The sequence below is a fragment of the Carassius auratus genome, chromosome 32, assembly GCF_003368295.1.
Source record: "Carassius auratus strain Wakin chromosome 32, ASM336829v1, whole genome shotgun sequence".
Lineage (NCBI taxonomy): Eukaryota > Metazoa > Chordata > Actinopteri > Cypriniformes > Cyprinidae > Carassius > Carassius auratus.
This window is the reverse complement of record NC_039274.1, coordinates 1,314,317-1,333,866: the sequence shown is the minus strand read 5'-3', so window position 1 is coordinate 1,333,866 and position 19,550 is coordinate 1,314,317. Positions and strand designations below refer to the sequence as shown.

At 39.9% G+C, this 19,550-nt stretch overlaps 1 protein-coding gene and 1 pseudogene across 4 annotated transcripts in view; both read right to left on the bottom strand.

Annotated features, from left to right (window-relative positions):
- The window catches only part of LOC113052365 (N-acetylgalactosamine-6-sulfatase-like), a 41,623-nt pseudogene extending 36,998 nt beyond the window's left edge, over positions 1–4,625 (bottom strand).
- A 9,803-nt stretch (positions 4,626–14,428) lies between these two features.
- Positions 14,429–19,550, bottom strand: part of LOC113051291 (protein CBFA2T3-like) — a 44,954-nt gene continuing 39,832 nt past the window's right edge. For all 4 annotated transcript variants that reach the window (XM_026214893.1, XM_026214895.1, XM_026214894.1 and 1 more), the window contains one exon: positions 14,429–19,545. In XM_026214893.1, the coding sequence (XP_026070678.1) occupies positions 19,204–19,545 (342 nt within the window). In that variant the 3' untranslated portion in view covers positions 14,429–19,203. The remainder of the gene's footprint in view (positions 19,546–19,550) is intronic.

Below are 19,550 nucleotides of genomic sequence, written 5' to 3'. Positions count from 1 at the left end.
CCATTAAAAGGCAGCAGGTGCATAAATAAACTTTTGTTTTCTCCATGTAGTTCTAAGAGCTGAGGTGTACATTGTGATTTTCTGAAATACAGCAAGGTAAGTGCGCAAAGGTCTCTCTCACACACACTCTCTTTCTCTTTCTCACACACACACACACACACACACACACACACACACACACACACACACAGTGTTGTGCCTGAACGCGTTCATTGAACGATAGTTCATGAACTCGTTCATATTTTGGGCGAACGTGAACTGAACGTGCTGTATTACTGCCTGATGAACATTACTGTCAACTCGTTCATCCTGGTGTCTGTGAATGGCACGCTCTCTCAGGTTAACTTCGATCAACAGGGTGCCAGATTTCTATAGAGCCTTCCGGGTGAAAACCCGGCTAAAACACACAGTAAACGGGTCTTAATATGTAGCGGAAAAACACCCAATCTGGCAACACCAGCCACGAGTGTCGCACCGCCGTCCGCCACATGCTTGATGCGTCATCAAAAAACAAAAAAAAAGCATGGAAGGCGACAGCAGCATTTAGCATGAAGGCGTATGATCATTTAAAATAATTGTATGATGTTTATGACAAGGTCGGTGAGAATGGGAGACAAAGCATTAAAGCAACAATGGGGAAATGCTGTCCCCTCAATGCTAATGTAAACCTTGGTTGGATAAAGATTCAAAATTGGATATGAAGATGAAATCTGACGCATAGCTTCATTGTTAAAACTGATAAAATAATTGCTGTCTGTGATTCTATATGGGCTGTGGCAATAATTGTGAAAAATAATAGCTCGCAGCAACATATGGAAAAAAAGAACTATGAACTAGTTCATTTTTGGAACTGTGAACTTAGTTCAAAATTTTGTATTTTGAACTATGAACTGAACTAGTTCATTTTAAAATTTGTGAATTGAAATTTGAACTAGTTAATGTAGAAAGTGAACTTTCCCAACACTGCACACACACACACACACACACACACACACATACACACTCAATAAAATATGCTGTTATACTCCATATAGCTTCATATACAAGTCAAAAACTAAGCTTTTTTTGCACAGGCCTATCTAAATGGTTAATGGTCCCACCTAGTGATCAACTGTAAAAATAACAAATGTTACCTCTTCCCAACAGGGAAAACCACCAACAATCAAGAATCTCACACACACACAAACACTATAATTTGCTGTTTTACTCCATATACAAGCCAGAAACTAAGCCTTTTTTTTTCACAGGCCTATTTAAAGGGTTAATGGTCCCACCTAGTGATCAACTGTAAAATTAACACATTTTACCTCTTCCCAAAAGGGAAAACCACAAACAATCAAGAATGCATGATTACATGGTGTCATGGCTTTGCAATCAAAACATTTTGTTATAATGGAAGTCAATGGGGCAAAAACAGCCACCAACAACAAATTAGGGAGAAAAAAAATTCATTTAATGCTGCACAAAAACTAAAAATGCATCAAAGCCAATGTTGCAACTAATCTTTGACATGCCCAAGACTGTTATAAAAAGTACAAAATAAATCCAGGCACCATTACTTTTATATTGAAAATAAGAAATTTTGTGTGGGTTTTTTCCCCCCAAATCAGTGACATCATTTATGAACTTGGCAATTAAAGAGTTAAAATCTTGGATTTTTAAAAAACATTTGGTAGTTTTGATCAGGACTGAGGTTGATTAACAGATTTATGCAAAAAAATGTGAAAAGAATATCAATCTGATACATTTTTACAGCAGTTTAATTGAGTGGATATTTTCATCCCGACCATCCCGAAAGAGCAGTGAATTTGAACAATCCACAAGGGTTAAAACTGTGTGCACGGTATACTGTCCATGTCCAGAAATGTAAGAAAAACATCATCAAAGTAGTCCATGTGTCATCAGAAGGTCAGTGAGAATTTTTTGAAGCATCGAAAATACATTTTGGTCCAAAAATAGCAAAAACTACGACTTTATTTAGCATAGTCTTCTCTTCCGGGTCTGTTGTGAGATTTCAAAACACTGCAGTGTAGTGATATCTGGTTCGTGAATGAATCATTCGATGTAACCGGATCTTCTTGAACCAGTTCACCAAATCAAACTGAATCGTTTGAAATGATTCGCGTCTCCAATAAGCATTAATCCACAAATGACTTAAAACTGTTAACTTTTTTAACGTGGCTGATACTCCCTCTGAATTAAAATAATCCAATATCCCGGAGTAATTCATGTACTCAAGCAGTACACTGACTGAACTGCTGTGAAGAGAGAAATGAAGATGAACACCGAGCAGAGCCAGATAACGATCAAAAGATTGACTCGTTCTCGAGTCAAGAACCGTTTCTGTCAGACGCGTTTGATTCCAGAACCGAGGAGCTGATGATACTGCACATATGTGATTTAGCATGAAGCAGACTGACACATAGCATCTGAACCGAACTGTTCACTGCACGACTTCACTGCATTTAGGGGTAAATGGACGTGGCTATGTACTGTAAAATCTTGGATGAGAACCTCCTTCTCTCAGCCAGACACTGAAAATGGGTCTTCCATGTCACGGTTCATGAATCGGCTGTCTCATACTGATGTGTCTGCGTTAGTGTAATTTTGTGGGTGTGGTTACTCATTGCGTTGATTAGTGTCACCAGCCGTCATTAACCTGATAACTGTCAGTCATGTTTTTGAAGATAGACTTGAATGTGCATGATACACACCTAAATTTTTATATTTCATGTCTGAAAATATTTTGTAACATGATTTTGATGTGCCATTTACATGGTAATGCAATGTCTGATTTTAAAATGAATTTTGAGATTTTATGTTTTCAAGTTATATATAACGTCTGATGATTTCTAAAATGTGATAGAGAAAAAGGCAACGAGGAAGTCTTTTTTTTAAACAAAGGTCAAAGCTCCTTTTGTAATGTAGATTTCTGAGGGTGCACTCTTGTCATAAATTAATCAATTACTTTTCCTACATAATTTTTAACAAAAAATATTGGTATAATATATATTTGGGAGTCTTGGACCTTTCCAACGATATATAGTTTGTCAAGATTAGATTAAATTTGATTGTAATATAGTATAGTCAACGTAGGCGTCCCGCTCTTCACTGTACCACCACTGGATCGCCATCTCGTCCCTGCTTCGATTGCCACCTGAGTGTTTGTCCCCGACCTGTGTCTTTGCATCTGACCTACATTCAATAAACTGAGCTTACTTGCATCTTGCATCCTCCTGTTATTTCAGCACAGAACGATCTGACCAGACCATGGATGCAGCAAGCACGTCCCAGCTCAAGGACTTCATCACTCACAGCATCTCACATATGGACCAACAAGAGGAGAACATCTCAGGCACAGGTCGTGCGGTTTAAGCACTCGTGAAGCAGGTGTCACCCAACAGGTACAACTACTATGGACTCCCACTGTGCTCCCCATGCCGCCCGTTCCCCCACCACCAGCGCCTGCAGCAGCAGAGGGACCAGAGCCACGCCTACCCACACCAGAGGGATATTCCGGTGAGCCTGAATTTTGCAGAGCATTCCTCACGAGATGTTCCATGCATTTCGCCTTACAGCCATGCAATTTGCAGAGCGAACAGACAAAGATAGTATTTGTATTAACCTTTTGTATTTAACGCTTTGGGGAATGGCAGTGTGGGAGAACGGACACAACTGCTGCATCTCGTTACAGGCACTCTGTAACGAGATGCAAGAAATGAAAAGAGTTTTGATCGTGCAGTGGTTGGTAAGGAGGCGCCAAGATTACTCGCCGAACTGCGACAGGGAGAAGGCTTGGTTTACTTTTCCATTCCGTTCCGCACCCTGGCCGCAGAGTGCCGTTGGAACGAGGAGGCGCAGTGGGATATGTTTCTGCATGGGCTGGCTGACCGCGTTCATAAGGAGATTTATGCCATGGACTTACCAGAGACGCTGAACAGACTGATAGAACTCGCTCTGAGAGTTGACGCTCATCTGAATCCCGTGACCAGGTTGACGCACTCCAGCCATCCACAGCCCAGCACAGAGGACCACCAGGCCGGTGGTGTGAACGTGGTCAGCCCCACATTCGACCACGAGCCCATGCAGGTGGGGAGAGCTCGGCTTTCTAGGGAGGAGAGGGAGAGGCGGAGATCCCAGGGACTTTGTCCATACTGTGGCCAGGCGGGCCACTTCATCCACTCCTGTCCTGTAAAAGAGCAGGCCCGGTAGTAAGTATGAGGCTGCTATCGGGTGGGATCTCCGCCGAGAAGACCTTATCACCACCATCGACCCTCCTCCCGGTAAGACTGAGATGGCGAACCTCGACACACTGCACCAACGCACTTCTGGATTAGGGAGCAGAGGGTAATTTCATGGACTTCAAACGGGCTATTAAACATCAGATCCAAATCACTCCTCTCTCGCACCAGATCACCATCAACGCACTCAATGGTCAAGAACTTCCTCAGATTACTCATTCCACTGAAAGTATCATCTCTGGCAATCACACAGAAATCATCTAATTTCTACTCATGGACTCACCACTTGCACCAGTGGTTTTGGGACACCCGTGGCTTTCCAAACACAACCCCCGGGTCGACTGGTGCACTAACACTATTTCCACATGGAGTAACCACTGTCATGAATCTTGTTAAGTGTCTGCCTGTCCCTCTGTGTCTGGTTCTGTGTTTCAGAGTAAGGCAGCGGATTTGTCTAACGTGCCCGCGGAGTACCTCGACCTGAAGGAGGTATTCAGTAAGTCCCGTGCTGCTTCTCTCCCTCCGCATCGTTCCTATGAATGTGCGATAGATCTACTGCCAGGTAAAACTCTGCCTAAGGGCAAACTTTACTCTACTTCAGTTCCCGAGAGGCAGGCCATGGAGAAATATATTTCTGATTCTCTGGCCTCTGGCTTCATCCAGCCTTCCTCTTCTCCTGCGGGGGCGGGAATCTTTTTCGTTGGGAAGAAGGATGGTTCTCTGCGACCTTGCATTGACTACCGAGAGCTGAACAACATCACGGTAAAGAATTCTTTGTCGTTGATGTCTTCAGCTTTCGATAGGTTGCAGGGAGCATCCATTTTCACGAAACTGGACTTACGCAATGCATATCATTTGGTTCGCATCAGGAAGGGGGATGAATGGAGAACCGCTTTTAATACCCCTAGGGGCACTTTGAATATTTGGTTATGCCCTTCGGGCTTTTTTTTTCAGGAACACGTTCAACATGTCAGACGAGTGCGCCAGAGACTGTTAGAGAATGGTCTTTTTGTCAAGGCGGAGAAATGCTTGTTTCATGCACAGTCTGTTCCCTTCCTAGGGTACATCATCTCTTGTGGGGGAGTGCACATGGATCCTGACAAGGTTAAGGCTGTGGTAGATTGGCCAAGTCCGGATTCCCGTAAGGCCCTACAGCGGTTTCTGGGGTTCGCCAAATTTTACCGGCGTTTCATTCGCAACTTCAGCCAACTAGTCGCACCTCTGACTGCATTGACTTCCCCCCGAACGACGTTCAGGTGGTCGAACATTACAGAGGCAGTGTTCACCAACCTCAAAAGTCACTTCGTTTTGGCTCCCATTCTTGTCACCCCTGATCCCACACGTCAGTTCGTGGTGGAGGTCGACACGTCAGAGGTGGGAGTAGGAGCAGTGCTTTCACAACGCGCTTCCTCAGATAACAAAATGCATCCCTACACATTTTTTTTCTTATCAACTATCACCTGCCGAATGTAATTATGACATTGGTAACAGGCAGTTGTTGGCAGTTAAGTTAGCGTTGGAGGAATGGCGTCATTTGTTAGAGGGTTTGGGGGTACTCTTTCTCGTTTTGACCGATCATAAGAATCTCAAATACATCAGATCGGCTAAGAGACTCAATCCAGGCAGGCTTAGTGGCCTCTTTTTTCGGACATTTTGATTTTGTTCTCTTGTACCGCCCGGGGTCCAAAAACATCAAACCTGACTCTTTGTCTCGTATTTTTGATCCATCCGAACACACGTTCACTCCCGAGTGTATTTTACCTGAGAAAGTTGTCGTCTTCACTCTGGTATGTGAGGTCGAATCGAAGGTCAAGACCCCCTTAGAAGACCCCCTTAGAAGGGGTAACGCCTCTGCCTGGTTGCCCACCGAGTCGTTTGTTTGTTCTGGAGGGGTTACGGGCCGACGTTCTTTGATGGGGTCATTGCTCCAACGTGGCTTGTCATCAAGGAGTGACTCGCACTAGTTTTCTAGGTAAGCAACCATTCTTGTGTCCATTAATGGCTCACAACATTCACGATTTTGTTTTGGCCTGCTCAGTCTGTGCCACTGGTAAGACATCTAACCAACCCCCAGACGGGCTACTTCGACCACTGCCTGTCCCTTCAAGACCCTGGTCCCATATCGCTCTAGATTTTGTCATGACGGTTGTTTTAACCGTAGTGGGCCGGTTCTGGAAGGCGGCACATTTCATCCCCTTGCCCAAATTACCTTCAGCCAAGGAGACAGCGGTCACAGTCATAGATCACGTATTTCGGTTACATGGCCTCCCGATGGACGTGGTCTCTGACAGGGGTTCCCAATTCCTATTCAAATTTTGGCAAGAATTTTGTAAGTTACTGGTAATGGTCAGTCTGAACGAGCCAATCAGGTCCTTGAGAGAATTGCGATGTTTGGTTGCCAAGAAGTAGTGGAGTACACCCACAATTCGCTACCAGTGTCATCCACGGGCCTCTCGCCATTTAAGTGTAGTTTAGGTTACCAGCCACCAATTTTTCAGAGTCTGGAATCCGAGGTCGCGGTCCCCTCTGCTCACGCATTCGTCCAGAGGTGCCGCCGTACTTGGACTAGAGCCCGTGAGACTCTACTCCAAGCAGGGGGGCGCATGAAGGCCAAGGCCGATCGCCACCGGTCAAAGCCTCCCGTTTATGTCGTGGGTCAAAGAGTGTGGCTTTCTACCAAGAATATTCTTCTTCGCTCCGTGTCTAACAAGTTAACTCCCAAATTCATTGGCCCGTTTCCTGTCACCAAGGACATTTTTCTTTTGCTTTGGCAATTCTGCATGTGAAACATTTAAGCCAATAAAGTAGTTTTAAGTTCAGTTGACTTCATACAGTATATTTTCAGTGTCTGCATCCCATTTTTTGCATGGTGCCTCAAAAAAAAAAAAAATAACCAAACTGATGACAGTGATCTTTCGGAGCACTTGGTCAGAGAACATGATGCCCGGAACTCTGGTTGTATTGTTCAGACAATACACTCCAGTTCATGACACCTAATTTACATAAAAGAACAAACGATATTAAAGCAATATTAAATCATTTTGAAGAAAGGCAGAAGAGCCATACAAGGAAAATATTTAAATGTATTTTTAGATATATCATAGCATGGTGTTAGAAAAAGTTTTATTTGGGTGGCTGTAAACTACCTAAGAGATTTAATTTATAACCAGCATTAACATCAACTAAATTAATAAAGTTTGTCAAGTCAAAATTTAGGTTGGCTTGGCATGGCCTTGAATTTTGAAGTTTTTTTCAATTTGAAAATTTTACAGTTGAGGGCTATACAGTCCGTCAGAGAAAGAAAAACAGATAATTAAGATACTCTAGCCACATGAAGTGGGTCTCTTGTCTGAATTTCTTCTCACTGACAATGTCCCCAAAAAGTCATATTAAGACATATGAAGGTCAATTTAAGAGGTAACACTTTACAGAAAGGTGTCATTGGTAAACACTAGTTAATGTATTAATTAACATGAACTTACAATGAACAATACATTATGTGTTACAGTATCTATTAGTCTTTGATAATGTTAATGAAAAAGATTACAAATATGATATTTTTTTTTGTAATGCTGGCAACCATCAATAGCATTACTTAAATTAATAAAGTCTTTCTGCTCTATTTTAAGACATCTTTAATGGTTCATTTTAGGTATAATAAGACCTTGAAAGACCAGCAGTCGAATACTAGATCATAAAACATGTCATAAATGTTTGAAATCGCACACATTTGCAATGACACTCTCTATGATTATGACCAAAGCATTCTTACAATTAAAAGCAACTTAAATGTATTTTTTTAAAGAAAACAAACGAACAGGCCAAATGCATAAAAAATTACCTGTTTTTGGGTGAAAACATTCTCCGTTGTGTAAATAGCCCCTGACTTTCTTCTGTAGAACATAAAAGAAGATCTTTTGAGAAATGTCAATACAGTTGAAGTTGTCCATACAGTTGAAGTGAACCTTTAAACTTCTGTTACTAACATTTGAAATACCATATTTTGTGTTCCACAGAAGAAAGAAGTGCATACAGGTAACAACATGACAGTTTTCATTTTTGAGTGAACTTCCCTTTAAGATGGAATCATTATTAAAATATTGGTAGCACTTTATTTTACAGTCCTGTTCCCCATGTACATACTATGTACTTATTATAGTAATTACAATAAGTATGTAATACTACACTCAAAAAAATTTGAATTTGTGGCACTGTTCGTTTTACACAGATATGTTTTGTTAAAAAGACACAAATATATTTAGTTTTCCGCCAAAACACAATTGTATTGTGCTTAATCAACTTAAACTGTTTCATTTTCAATTTTACTTAATTATCAATCGTTAAACTAACGTAAAGTGTTTAATTTCGTAATTAAAAAAACGGAAGTGACGATTTCCAACGCATTTGATGACGGCGCGAAGGAGAGCAAGAGGTACCAGTCAGGTAAGAAAATCTAAAGTTTTTCTTGTGTTAAGTCAAAGTCTTTAATTTCTCTTAGAGTTCCTGTTTTGGGGTGCTTTTGTTTTGCAGTCTTGTATTGTGTAATCGGTTGGGAGATGTGAAAGCACACGACTCTCTGTAAAGTATTGACTTGAGTATATATATATAACGTTACACTAGGGCTGAAACAATTACTCGACATTATCGACAACGTCGACGACAAAAAAAAAAAAAAAAAAAAAATCCGGCAAATGTTTTTGAGTAACGTTAGTGGTTTGATCTCGTAGGCCTAATGTGAAAGCCTCCAATAATGCAGTTTGACCAGTGTGGCGCTATAGCGCAAGATTGTAATACACTCTCCTGATTCAATTCAAAAGAAGAAGATAGCACTTCAGTTTGAGGCAAACTGATCCGATCCGAAACTTGGATGAATATGTAAATATATACTGCACGCCTCCCTCTCAATAACTGCATGAACTCAACAAAAACTGACCGCGATGTAAAAGCAGCTCTTAAGAACATATTTGATTACAGCGATGTGGATGTTTGCACGAACTCTGAGGTTCTCCAGAGTCCAGGCACTCCAGTAAAGAAAAGTCCAGTCACGTTTATTTATATAACAGTCCTTATGCAATAGATAGCTTTTCAATATGCAATAGAAAGCTTTTCAATATTAAACATGAAAATACAATGTCAATGTCAATGTCGCTAGAATTATAACTTGATTTCCTGTTATAAAGCAGCTCTCCGGTGTGGAGCTAGCTAATCATACAATTATTTCATTAAAGTTTTAGTTCTGCGCTAGATCAAACCAAACTGTTTTGATTATCATAACCAAATAAGGTATTTTAAGAGAGATTGTATTTATTAGTAAAATGTTTATCCAAAAATAAAACGTCCTATCACTTACCTTTACTTTTATTATACATATGGCTTAAAATAAGAGCTGTTAAGAGACAGAATGATTCGTCATTCAGCTACTTCCTCCTATAACTAATCAAATGGCGAATAGGAGTTTCTCTCTTATCTCATTTTGTGTGCAAAATATATTTATTTGTATAAATTAATTGTATACTAGTAATACATAATGACTTTCAAAAGTGGAAGTAATTGCCTTTATTTGTTAGAATATGTATATTTTAACTAATTGCAAAAGCTAAATAATCAATAAATGTCTAACCATGACATGTGACTGAGTTTGGAGAGCCCTGGCTTAGCACAGTGAAAGTATTTGAAGCTTTGTTTATGAACATGGCGGTGTGGTCATACAATGACTTTAAACCGGACACTACTCTGAGCTGTTCACATTATACATATGCTCCAGATATGTAATCAGGTCCTCCCTTTTGGAATGGTAAACATGACACTATTCATCACTCACACAAATAAATCACTTAATCTTTTGATAATTGAATTGGTTTTTGCTGTTAAACCTTTTTATTTTTTTTATTTTTTATTGAACTTCATGTGTTTACAGATTTGAGGCATCCAGAATTACCTTAGGCCCATCAGAATCAACAATCTTTGCCAAACTGGATCCGCACTACAAAAGTTATGAAGATGTTTGCATACTGAAGAAGAGTCCTTGGACAAATACTGAAACCCTCTTGGTGCCCACTGCACAGGTAAGAACAACTGCACTCAACACAACCTTGTATTAAAACATTATTCTCTCACTGGCCACTGGAAATTGACAAAACACAGATAGAATAAGATTAGGTTTATTAATACAATAAATACAAAATACTACTATAAACTTACAGATTATGAATGCATTCGCCTCCCAAAAACCATTCATTTTGATGCAAGGCAGGGGTGTCCAGACCTGCTCTAGGAAAGCCAGTGTTGTGTGGAGTTTAGTTCTAACTCACCTGCCTGGAACTTCTAGTAATAATTTATTGTGTTAAAATTCCCAAGAACCTTGATTAGCAGGTTCAGGTGTGTTTAAATGGCTAGGTCACCTAAAAATAAACATGTCATTAATTACTCACTCTCATGTAGATGTAGTCTGAGCACGTGGACGCACTTCCGGAAAAATCGGCCGAAAAAAAGGCCAAAGACCGGCCGATTACCAATCGCGTATTTTAACCAAAAATGTCCGGTTTCCGATTGATGGCGGGTCAACCGATGCATCCCTAATATTTTTATGAAAATGCGAGAGATTTCTGAACCTCCATAAAGGCTGCAATGCAACTGAAATGTTCCCAGAGTCATAGTAAGGACATCAGTAAAACAGTCCATGTGACAACAATGCTTCAGCCACACTTTTACAAAGCTACAAAAAAAATTTTGTACAAAGAAAACAAAAATAATACATTTTATTTGACAATTCTTCTACAAATCACATATGCCGCCATTATGGAGAGTAACAAGAGGCATGAACATTGCTTTCCTCTGCGTGTAATCAAAGCTCAGTGCATGCGTGTTCTAGGTCAGCAGCACCATGCGCATGATTTATTTACGTGCTGTTGATAATGGTGGAAGATGCGATTTGGAGAAGAATTGTTGAATAAAGTCGCTGTTTTGATTTTGTTTGCACAAAAAAGTATTCTTGTAGCTTTGTAAAATTATGGTTGAACCACTGATGTCACGTGGATGGTTTTACTGATGTCCTTACTATGTTTCTGGGTCCGGGAACATTCCAGTTGTGTTGCTTACCGTACAGGGTCCAGATGTGTGTACCGTTTTCCAGTGTAATGTTTGTTAGAATCCCATCTTGACTGCTTGCCTGGATTTCCCATAAGAAGATGAATGACTGACTTTTTTTCATGTAATTTTAGAGAAAAAAAATGCTTTGTTGAAGGGGGTAACTTTAAATAGAAAATATTGTGTTAAAGTAACTAGAACTAATTGTGTGGAACCACTGTCCATAATTGAAATGAGTAATTTGAAACAAACCTACTTATGTTGATAGAGTGAAACAAATTTGGATAGATTGTAATAAATTAAAACATGTTGAGTTACATATTACATTATTAAAATACAATACCAGTCATAAAGTTCAAATCTTTTCTACTTATTTCGATAACTACACTTGGCAAAGGAAAACTAAAGAACATAAGAAGTTTACATTCCCCAATTTATTTTCTCCTCATGGGTCACACTGAAAGATAATCCTGAGGAAGGCAAGATTATGAAGTTAATTATAATCCTATAAAATATTAACATATTTTTAATAATGAACGCAATTTAAGGTGAAACATGATAGGGAGCTCCAGGGCTAGTGCTATATTTAAGCCATATAATTCAGTAACCGAGGCTATAATTGTGTTGGTTTTAAACGCTAGTGTAAAAATGGCCTAAATGAGAATATTTATTAATTAAATCGTCCAAATGCACCTAAAAATAAAGTTTCTAAAAGAAAGTATTACAATGATGCCATGGAAAGAATACATTATTTGGGAAATTCCCCCTTGATGGACAATTTGAAGAATCTTTGTCCACTATAACCAGGCTTTTGTGCAGGGGAAAGGTTCAATGGCATGGCATGATAACAGACAGATGACACTCTTCTAGGTTGTACATATTATATAGTACACATTTAAATCTAAATTTCAAGTACTGTCCAGAAACTCTGTAAATGTGTCATTGGCACATTTAACTAGGGTTCAGACTTGTCACAGAAGGCTGTCCCTGTGCAAGCAGAGATGTCCTTAGATAAGACTACACGCCAGGCTGTAGGACAGCCTTTCTGGGGCATGCCTCATTGGGCTGTGATAAGACACTGAGGCCCAGCAGATGGGCTCAGGTGTGGGCCAGCTGGCTGCTCACCTGCCTGAGGGCTGTAGGAAAACGGTCTGTACCTCATACTGCATGTCAGACTCGTCCATTTCCAGCACAAGAGTTGAACTGTATCCAGCTCAAGAAGGAGCAAGATTATTTTTCACACAAACACAGCTCCTTATGTACAAAGAAAAAAAAAGTGTGTTGGTAGATGACACGACATCTCTTGCAGGATGAAATTTTAAACTGTATTTATAATTTTTGTATGATTTATTTTTCTATGACCATATTAATTTTGACACTAGGCTACATGAACTTGAGAGTAAAAAAAAAAATATATATAGTACTATTTAAAAAGATTTATTTTTTCACCCAAAAAAATAAAAAATGACTATCATTATTTATTAGTTGTGTGTGGTTATTTTTATTTATTTTCTGGCCGACTGAGTGCAAGGGGAATCAGTGTCCGGTGCTCAGGTGGCGGGCTGGTCGGTCACTCGCTTTCTGGAGAGATAAGAGATACAACATTAGCTGGCTTTCTGTTGGAGAGCTTTCTCACCCGTGTCTTCTCGGGTGCAGCTTTTGTAGTCGTCCTCTGAGCGGTTTCTCCTGGGACCGATCAGACTGCGGTGATTGTGTGCAGGTGGATCTCCTCTGTTGCCAGGGCGACGCTGATCGGTGCCCGGGACACGGCTCACAATAAGTAAATGTTTAGTAGCAACTGATTTGTTGAGTGCAATAACACATTTAAAAATCCCTAAGGCTGCATTACCAAATTGCCAACGACTTTGTGTAGAAATTCCCAATGAGACTGACAAACTGACAAAAACTGTAGTAGGGTAGGCCTATATACAGGTGCATCTCAATAAATTAGAATGTTGTGGAAAAGTTTATTTCAGTAATTCAACTCAAATTGTGAAACTCATGTATTAAATAAATTCAATGCACAGAGACTGAAGTCTTTGGTTCTTTTAATTGTGATGATTTTGCCTCACGTTTAACAAAAACCCACCAATTCTCAACAAATAGAAAGTATGTTTATTTACTGTACATGTACTCAATAGTTTGTTGGGGCTCCTTTTGCTTTAATTACTGCCTCTATTCAGCGTGGCATGGTGGTCAGTTTGTGGCACTGCTGAGGAGGTATGGAAGCCCAGGTTTCTTTGACAGTCTCTTTCAGCTCATCTGCATTGTTTGGTCTCTTGTTTCCCATTTTCCGTCTGAAAATAGTCCATAGATTCTCTTTGGCGATTAGGTCTGGTGAGTTTGCTGGCCAGTCAAACACACCAACACAATGGTCATTTAACCAACTTTTGGTGCTTTTGGCAGTGTGGGCAGGTGCCAAATCCTCCTGGAAAATAAAATCAGCATCTTCAAAAAGCTGATCAGCAGAAGGAAGCATGAAGAGCTCAACAATTTCTTAGTAAACGGGTGCAGTGACTTTGGTTTTTAAAAAAACACAATGGACCAAAACCAGCAGATAACATTGCATCCCAAATCATCACAGACTGTGGAAACTTAACACTGGACTTCAAGCAACTTGGGCTATGAGCTTCTCCACCCTTTTATTGGATTTTTTTGATATTACAGATGAAAAAGTATAAACTGTGTTGTTGAAAGTTGACAGTAAGAAAAAAAACCTTAAAGATTAATGTTACCAAATAACCTTAGTCAAAATAGTCAAAAAGAATACCTGACATAGGAATATATAGAGTATTCCTTTTAAGTTTCGTCATTTTGTATTTTGACATACTCATGGCATTGGAATAATTTCTTTTGATAGGATTCCTGTGTGATTCTTTGACTAGGAATGTGATTGATAGATATAGAGGCCAAGACATATGTTCCTTCTTATGATAGGTGAGATTTCATACTTTTAACGGATATCTATAAACTTTTAAACATGTTTTCAATTGTACCTCATTGGGGAATGCCTTTGATAAATGGACAGGTATATGTGCTTTTATGTGACATTTTGTGGAGAAAGATTTGAAATGTTAAGAATGCACAAATTGAGAGACTAGTCATATTTTACTGCCTTTTTAATTACACAGATACGTATCCCAACACAGACAATAACCTGATTTAGAATGTTTACACCGTCACATGTCCAACAAAGCGCACAGTAAGATAGGGTGAGGGAATTGCAAAGGGGGAAAGAGCATGCAATAAATAAATAAAACTCTCCTGGCACAGTTCACATCATCTAGAAAATGATAACAGGAGTTTGAAAGAGAGAGAGAGAGAAAAAAAAAAAACTTCAACACACCAACTTTTCCTATTGAAACAATGCCTTTTCCTATAATGATGTATTGCACAGTACAGTACATCATGTTTGCCTGAATGTATCGAACCAAGATTTTGTTATTACAGAAATATGTATCTTGCTGTTATAACATTTATCATGTGCGTTTCAATGCCCGGCCTAATCTGCTAGTCAAAGTAATGTTCAGTTCTATATTAGTGTAAGGTTTCTACTACAGCCTTGTGTGTTCTCTGTTAAAAGGATTTAATTGTACAGTGTTTGTTTTTGTTTGTTTGTTTTTTCTCGTTAGACTTAGTGGATGGTATAGTAATACAAAAAAAAAAATTGTGAAACTGGACAACATTACTGATGTGCAGGAATATTTTATTAAAAATGACTGAAATCAGTCAATAACGGTTTGCTGGTCTTGTCATAGCTGGTTTAAGTCTCCCAGCCAGAAACCTTACGACCTTAGGCTGGTTTAAGCGCTTTTGTTTTTTCAGGATAAAGATGTCATAACTTAAACCAAGATGTTGATTAGTTAACCTTCAGAATCCATTTTACTTTAAGAGTATGTTCACTTAATGTGCAGGAAGTAGTTTCTCTCTCTCGCTTTCCCAATATCAATCTTTGAACGGAGCAGCTGCCCAAATGGGTTCACTGACAAGGCCAAATGCTGACTGAATCTAGACATCCACAAATTTGCTTTGAGAATGACGGCCCTTCAGAATACCAGATAACAGCAGAACTACAGCACACAGTGGAAGATGTCTTTGCATATTTTTTGATTTTGGTTAGTAACAGAATGGCCAAAATCATTAATAGAAAGTATCTCTCACTCTATTTTTTATTTCTCACTCACACTCATGCATTCTCATAATGAAATCTTTAAGCAAGGTTGGCTTAAATGTTAGAGAAGCATTTGTAATCTTATTTAATGCTTTGGATGCCAGGAACAAGCACTCCCCTGGCTTGGAATTATAGTACCGATGATGTGTATACTGTCGTCTTGTGCTTTCAGTATGGTCTTTTTTTAACACTTTGGTTTATGGACATTGCCGCTCACCCAGGCTTTTTTTAGGCAACACAATATCCAAACGGCTTTTATGGATGCTTAGTTATGCTTTGGTCTGTGCTTTTATCATTTTGGATATTTATAAGATATGTTTATGTTCAGGGCTCAAAACATTCTAAGCTACTACAACAATGCTAGCTTAATTTCACTCGTTGTTGCATTCCCAATGTATCAGAACACAGTTCATGACACAATTCTAAGAGTTGCCAAAGGGGGCACTATAGCGTGCATGAATGTAAACACTCTTCTACTGTACAGTCAGATAAACTGAAGTCATGGCAGAGCAACAGTTTAAAGATATTTTGCTGTGCAAGTTAGTTTAAGTAGGTTTTAACTGTCAACATTTAGCAACCAGAATAATAACACATCCGATTTAACGGCACAGACATTTGAAAGAAACTTCATCACACCCTTGAGAACTGAGGTTTGTTACTGCCGCGGTAACACAACAGTAACACAAGGGTGCATGCTTTTGCATTGCTACGTACTTCTGTAGAGTGTTTTTGGCTTAACATGTTGTATAACAGCCCATGGAAAAAGGTCTTTGTCGGCCCATCACGTGAAAATGTGAACAAAACATACATTCAGAAAAAGGTTTTTGAGTTTCTATGCTGAAATGTCTTGTATACCTCGAGCAGGATGATATATTTGCATGTCTGCTAGTTTCATTCATTCAAACTGTCTTGGATTTGTGTACAGGAGGTAGCTAGTAAGGAAAAGTAGGATGATGTATGAAAAATCCTCAAATTGTCGGAAGAGAGAGAGAAACCTACTTCATCAGACTGAAGCTCTCGTAATTCACTGGTTCGAGATCATGTGTTGCTGTTATTTTCTGGATGAGTTCATATATTACTTTCGAAATCCGGTAATAGATCATTCGCTTATGCCATGTGAAAAATTAAACCATCGACCCACCTCATGCCTAAAGCAACATCAAAATAGAATGAGTAACTAACAGGCCTTTCAAGTTTGGTCCATATCAGAAGTACGCCACGTAATCAACAAAACTGGCGATTCAATTAGACAGCAGAAAATGATAACTGACCAAAACAAAGGCTGTAAACAGGGCCGCAAGTGTAAGCTGGTGGCAAAATTCGAAGTATTTTTACATGGAGGGGTAGTCTTGTCCATTGTTACTGCCATCACAAACAACCCTTAAGGAACATGAATGTTGGGATCAGCAGAGCTTGCTCGATGCACACAGCAACTTCTATTGATATTTTCCAGACTATAATAAATACGGTTTATGTTTTGGTTATGTTGGATCACAACCTGATGTACTTAAGCAAAACCAGATAGTGTTTGCTGGATAATGAAAATTCAATGGTTTGGTTTTGTGATTGTATGTGCATGCATGTGTGTTTGTGTGTGCAAATTACACATTGGACCAATGCAGTGACACTTTGGCCCAAAGGATGGCAATGTTTCACACACATTCTAGCGACTTCCCTCCTCTGGGAACTTCTCAGAGGGGTGAGCTAGGTCAGTCAATTGTGGTTTGGCGTGTTGTAAAAATGTGATGCCATTTGTTTCGACACCTTTATGGCTACAAAATGTCTCGCCCAACATGTCCGTAAGCAGAGTCCTCAGGCAGTTATCGACACGAGCAGTGATGTGAACACCACTTCCTCCTCCAATTTTACAACAGACATTGTAAAATGATCATTCAGACAGAAAATATTAAATGGAGAGAAATAAAATTCTGGACATTATACTTTAAAGGTTTCTGTTATTTGGCAAACTCATTTTTGGACCTCTTTTTAAATACTATGTACATTCACATTAATTTACTGTGGTAATTTTAGATATATTTATATGTATATTTATATTATAAGATGCCCTAAGGGCCGTTTCTGAGGTTCCATTCAGTAGCTGAATTCTCTTTTCATATTGCACCTCTTGTTCTCTCACTGTCTTACATATAATATAAAATATTCTACATGAGGATTCTCATCATCAGTATTGATACAACAAATCGAACAATAGGTACAACACAGCTTCTCTCCCATTAGAGTGTCTTTTTCTGTCCAATGTTCGGCTGAAACCTAAAAGAAGACAAAGAAAGAACGCGTTCCTCATTCTGAGTACGCACACAAGCAGATATTGAAGACAGAGACATCCAGAAACGGAAAGTAATATCTACAAGCAACGTTTGATGCCTTCATGGATATCTGCTTAGAGGTTCTGTCAGGAGACAAAAGGGATGAACATACAGAAGATGGGGGAGGTAGAAAGAGCGAGAGAAAAGAGAACCAAGCCTACGCCAGTCTCGTGAGACCCTACAGTCTTGTCATGCTTTGGAAAACGTGGGTGAATGAAATGGTACGACAAAATGAAATGTCTCAGCATTCAGAGAGATTTAGGAAAACCAAACGAAAATGTTTGAGAAGAATAGGCTCATTCTTTGTGTACAATCCAATGAGGTTTTTGGCAGTTCCATTGCCATTCGTATTTCCTTTTGAGGCCAATGTGTCTCTCTTCGCTTACTCATCCTCGCCTTCTCTTTTGTTTTCATGTCATTTCTCTTTGCAGCGGACTGGGTGATGTGCTTTAAAGATCCCAGGTGCGATCCTCCCTTGCTGTAGTGATGGATTCAGGCTAAATTGGGTGTTCCCCAGGATCTGAGTGAGTAGCACAGTGGGCACAGTGAAGGTCTGAGTGTCTAGTCACTATGCCACCTCTCCACAGACTTTAGAGCTTTGGGCTGGCTTTACTGCTGAGGAGGTGAAGTTGTTTGCGTTTGGTTACAAGATGAGTGCTTCTTAGTAACTTTGGCAGTGTAGTAAAAAGGTTTGGATCATGTTCTTTTTTTCACTTAAAATTCATTTGGGTTCATGTCGGTACAGAGAGGTGAGTCTGGTGTAGATTTTCTTGGCTCGCTAGCAAGGTAGTTAACAGGTTTAATTCTTCTTCTTATCGCCATCATTATTTCTTTTGGATTTTTGGACTTTTCTTTTGTGTTAATTAAAGCCAAAAAAGGAAATGCAATCTGTCATGTTGTGAGGACGTAGCTCTGTGGAAGATTTTCAGAGCGGCAACAAGCTCTTGTCCATTACTGACATCTCAGAGGGAAACTTTCCTACATATATTAAATCCTATCTGGGTCAAGACATGTTCAGAGTATGGTGCCACCCCAATTCACACAGAGTACACCTCATTTAAAGGGTGTAGGTAACTGAGGCTATGCCTAAAATTTTCTTATACATGAATAAAACATGTAATGTTTTCCTGGCTTTCTTGTTGGCATCCAGTATAACAGACCCTGCTCATTTTAAATTAAACGCAGTAGACCCTTTTGTGAAGGAATCTGAGTTGGAGATTGAGAAAACAAGCTCTTAATGCAGGTGTGGTCAGGTTGCAGTAGTTCATTTGTAGAGGATGGCTAAATATGGTGGAGGTTCCTCAGCTTGTTTTGGGTGAAGGAGGCTGTAGCAGCAGTAGACATGGCTGGGCATGGGTTAAGATTTGGGGTTCATTAGTCAGCGGGATGAGGAATCCATCAGGGCAGGTGTTGCTGGAGTAGTTGAGCGAGAAATGCTGCTGGAGCTGGCTTCTTTAGGACTGCCACTGCTGCTGGTTTGGCCCACCAGGGACAGGGGCCCTGGAGGGGTGCTCTCAGAGTGTGTGGGGGGCATGCTGGACGAGGAGATGGTGGTGGTAGATGGTGTCCCGAGTGGTACGCTGTTACGTCCGGACAGGCCCTGGCCGCATACATGATGGTGCTTCTCCCAGTCCTTATGCTGGCAGAAAGAGCCACAGTAGCGCGCTGTGTTGCATCCACTGCACGTCTCACTCGCCTTGCGACCACAGTTCCAGCAACTCTGTA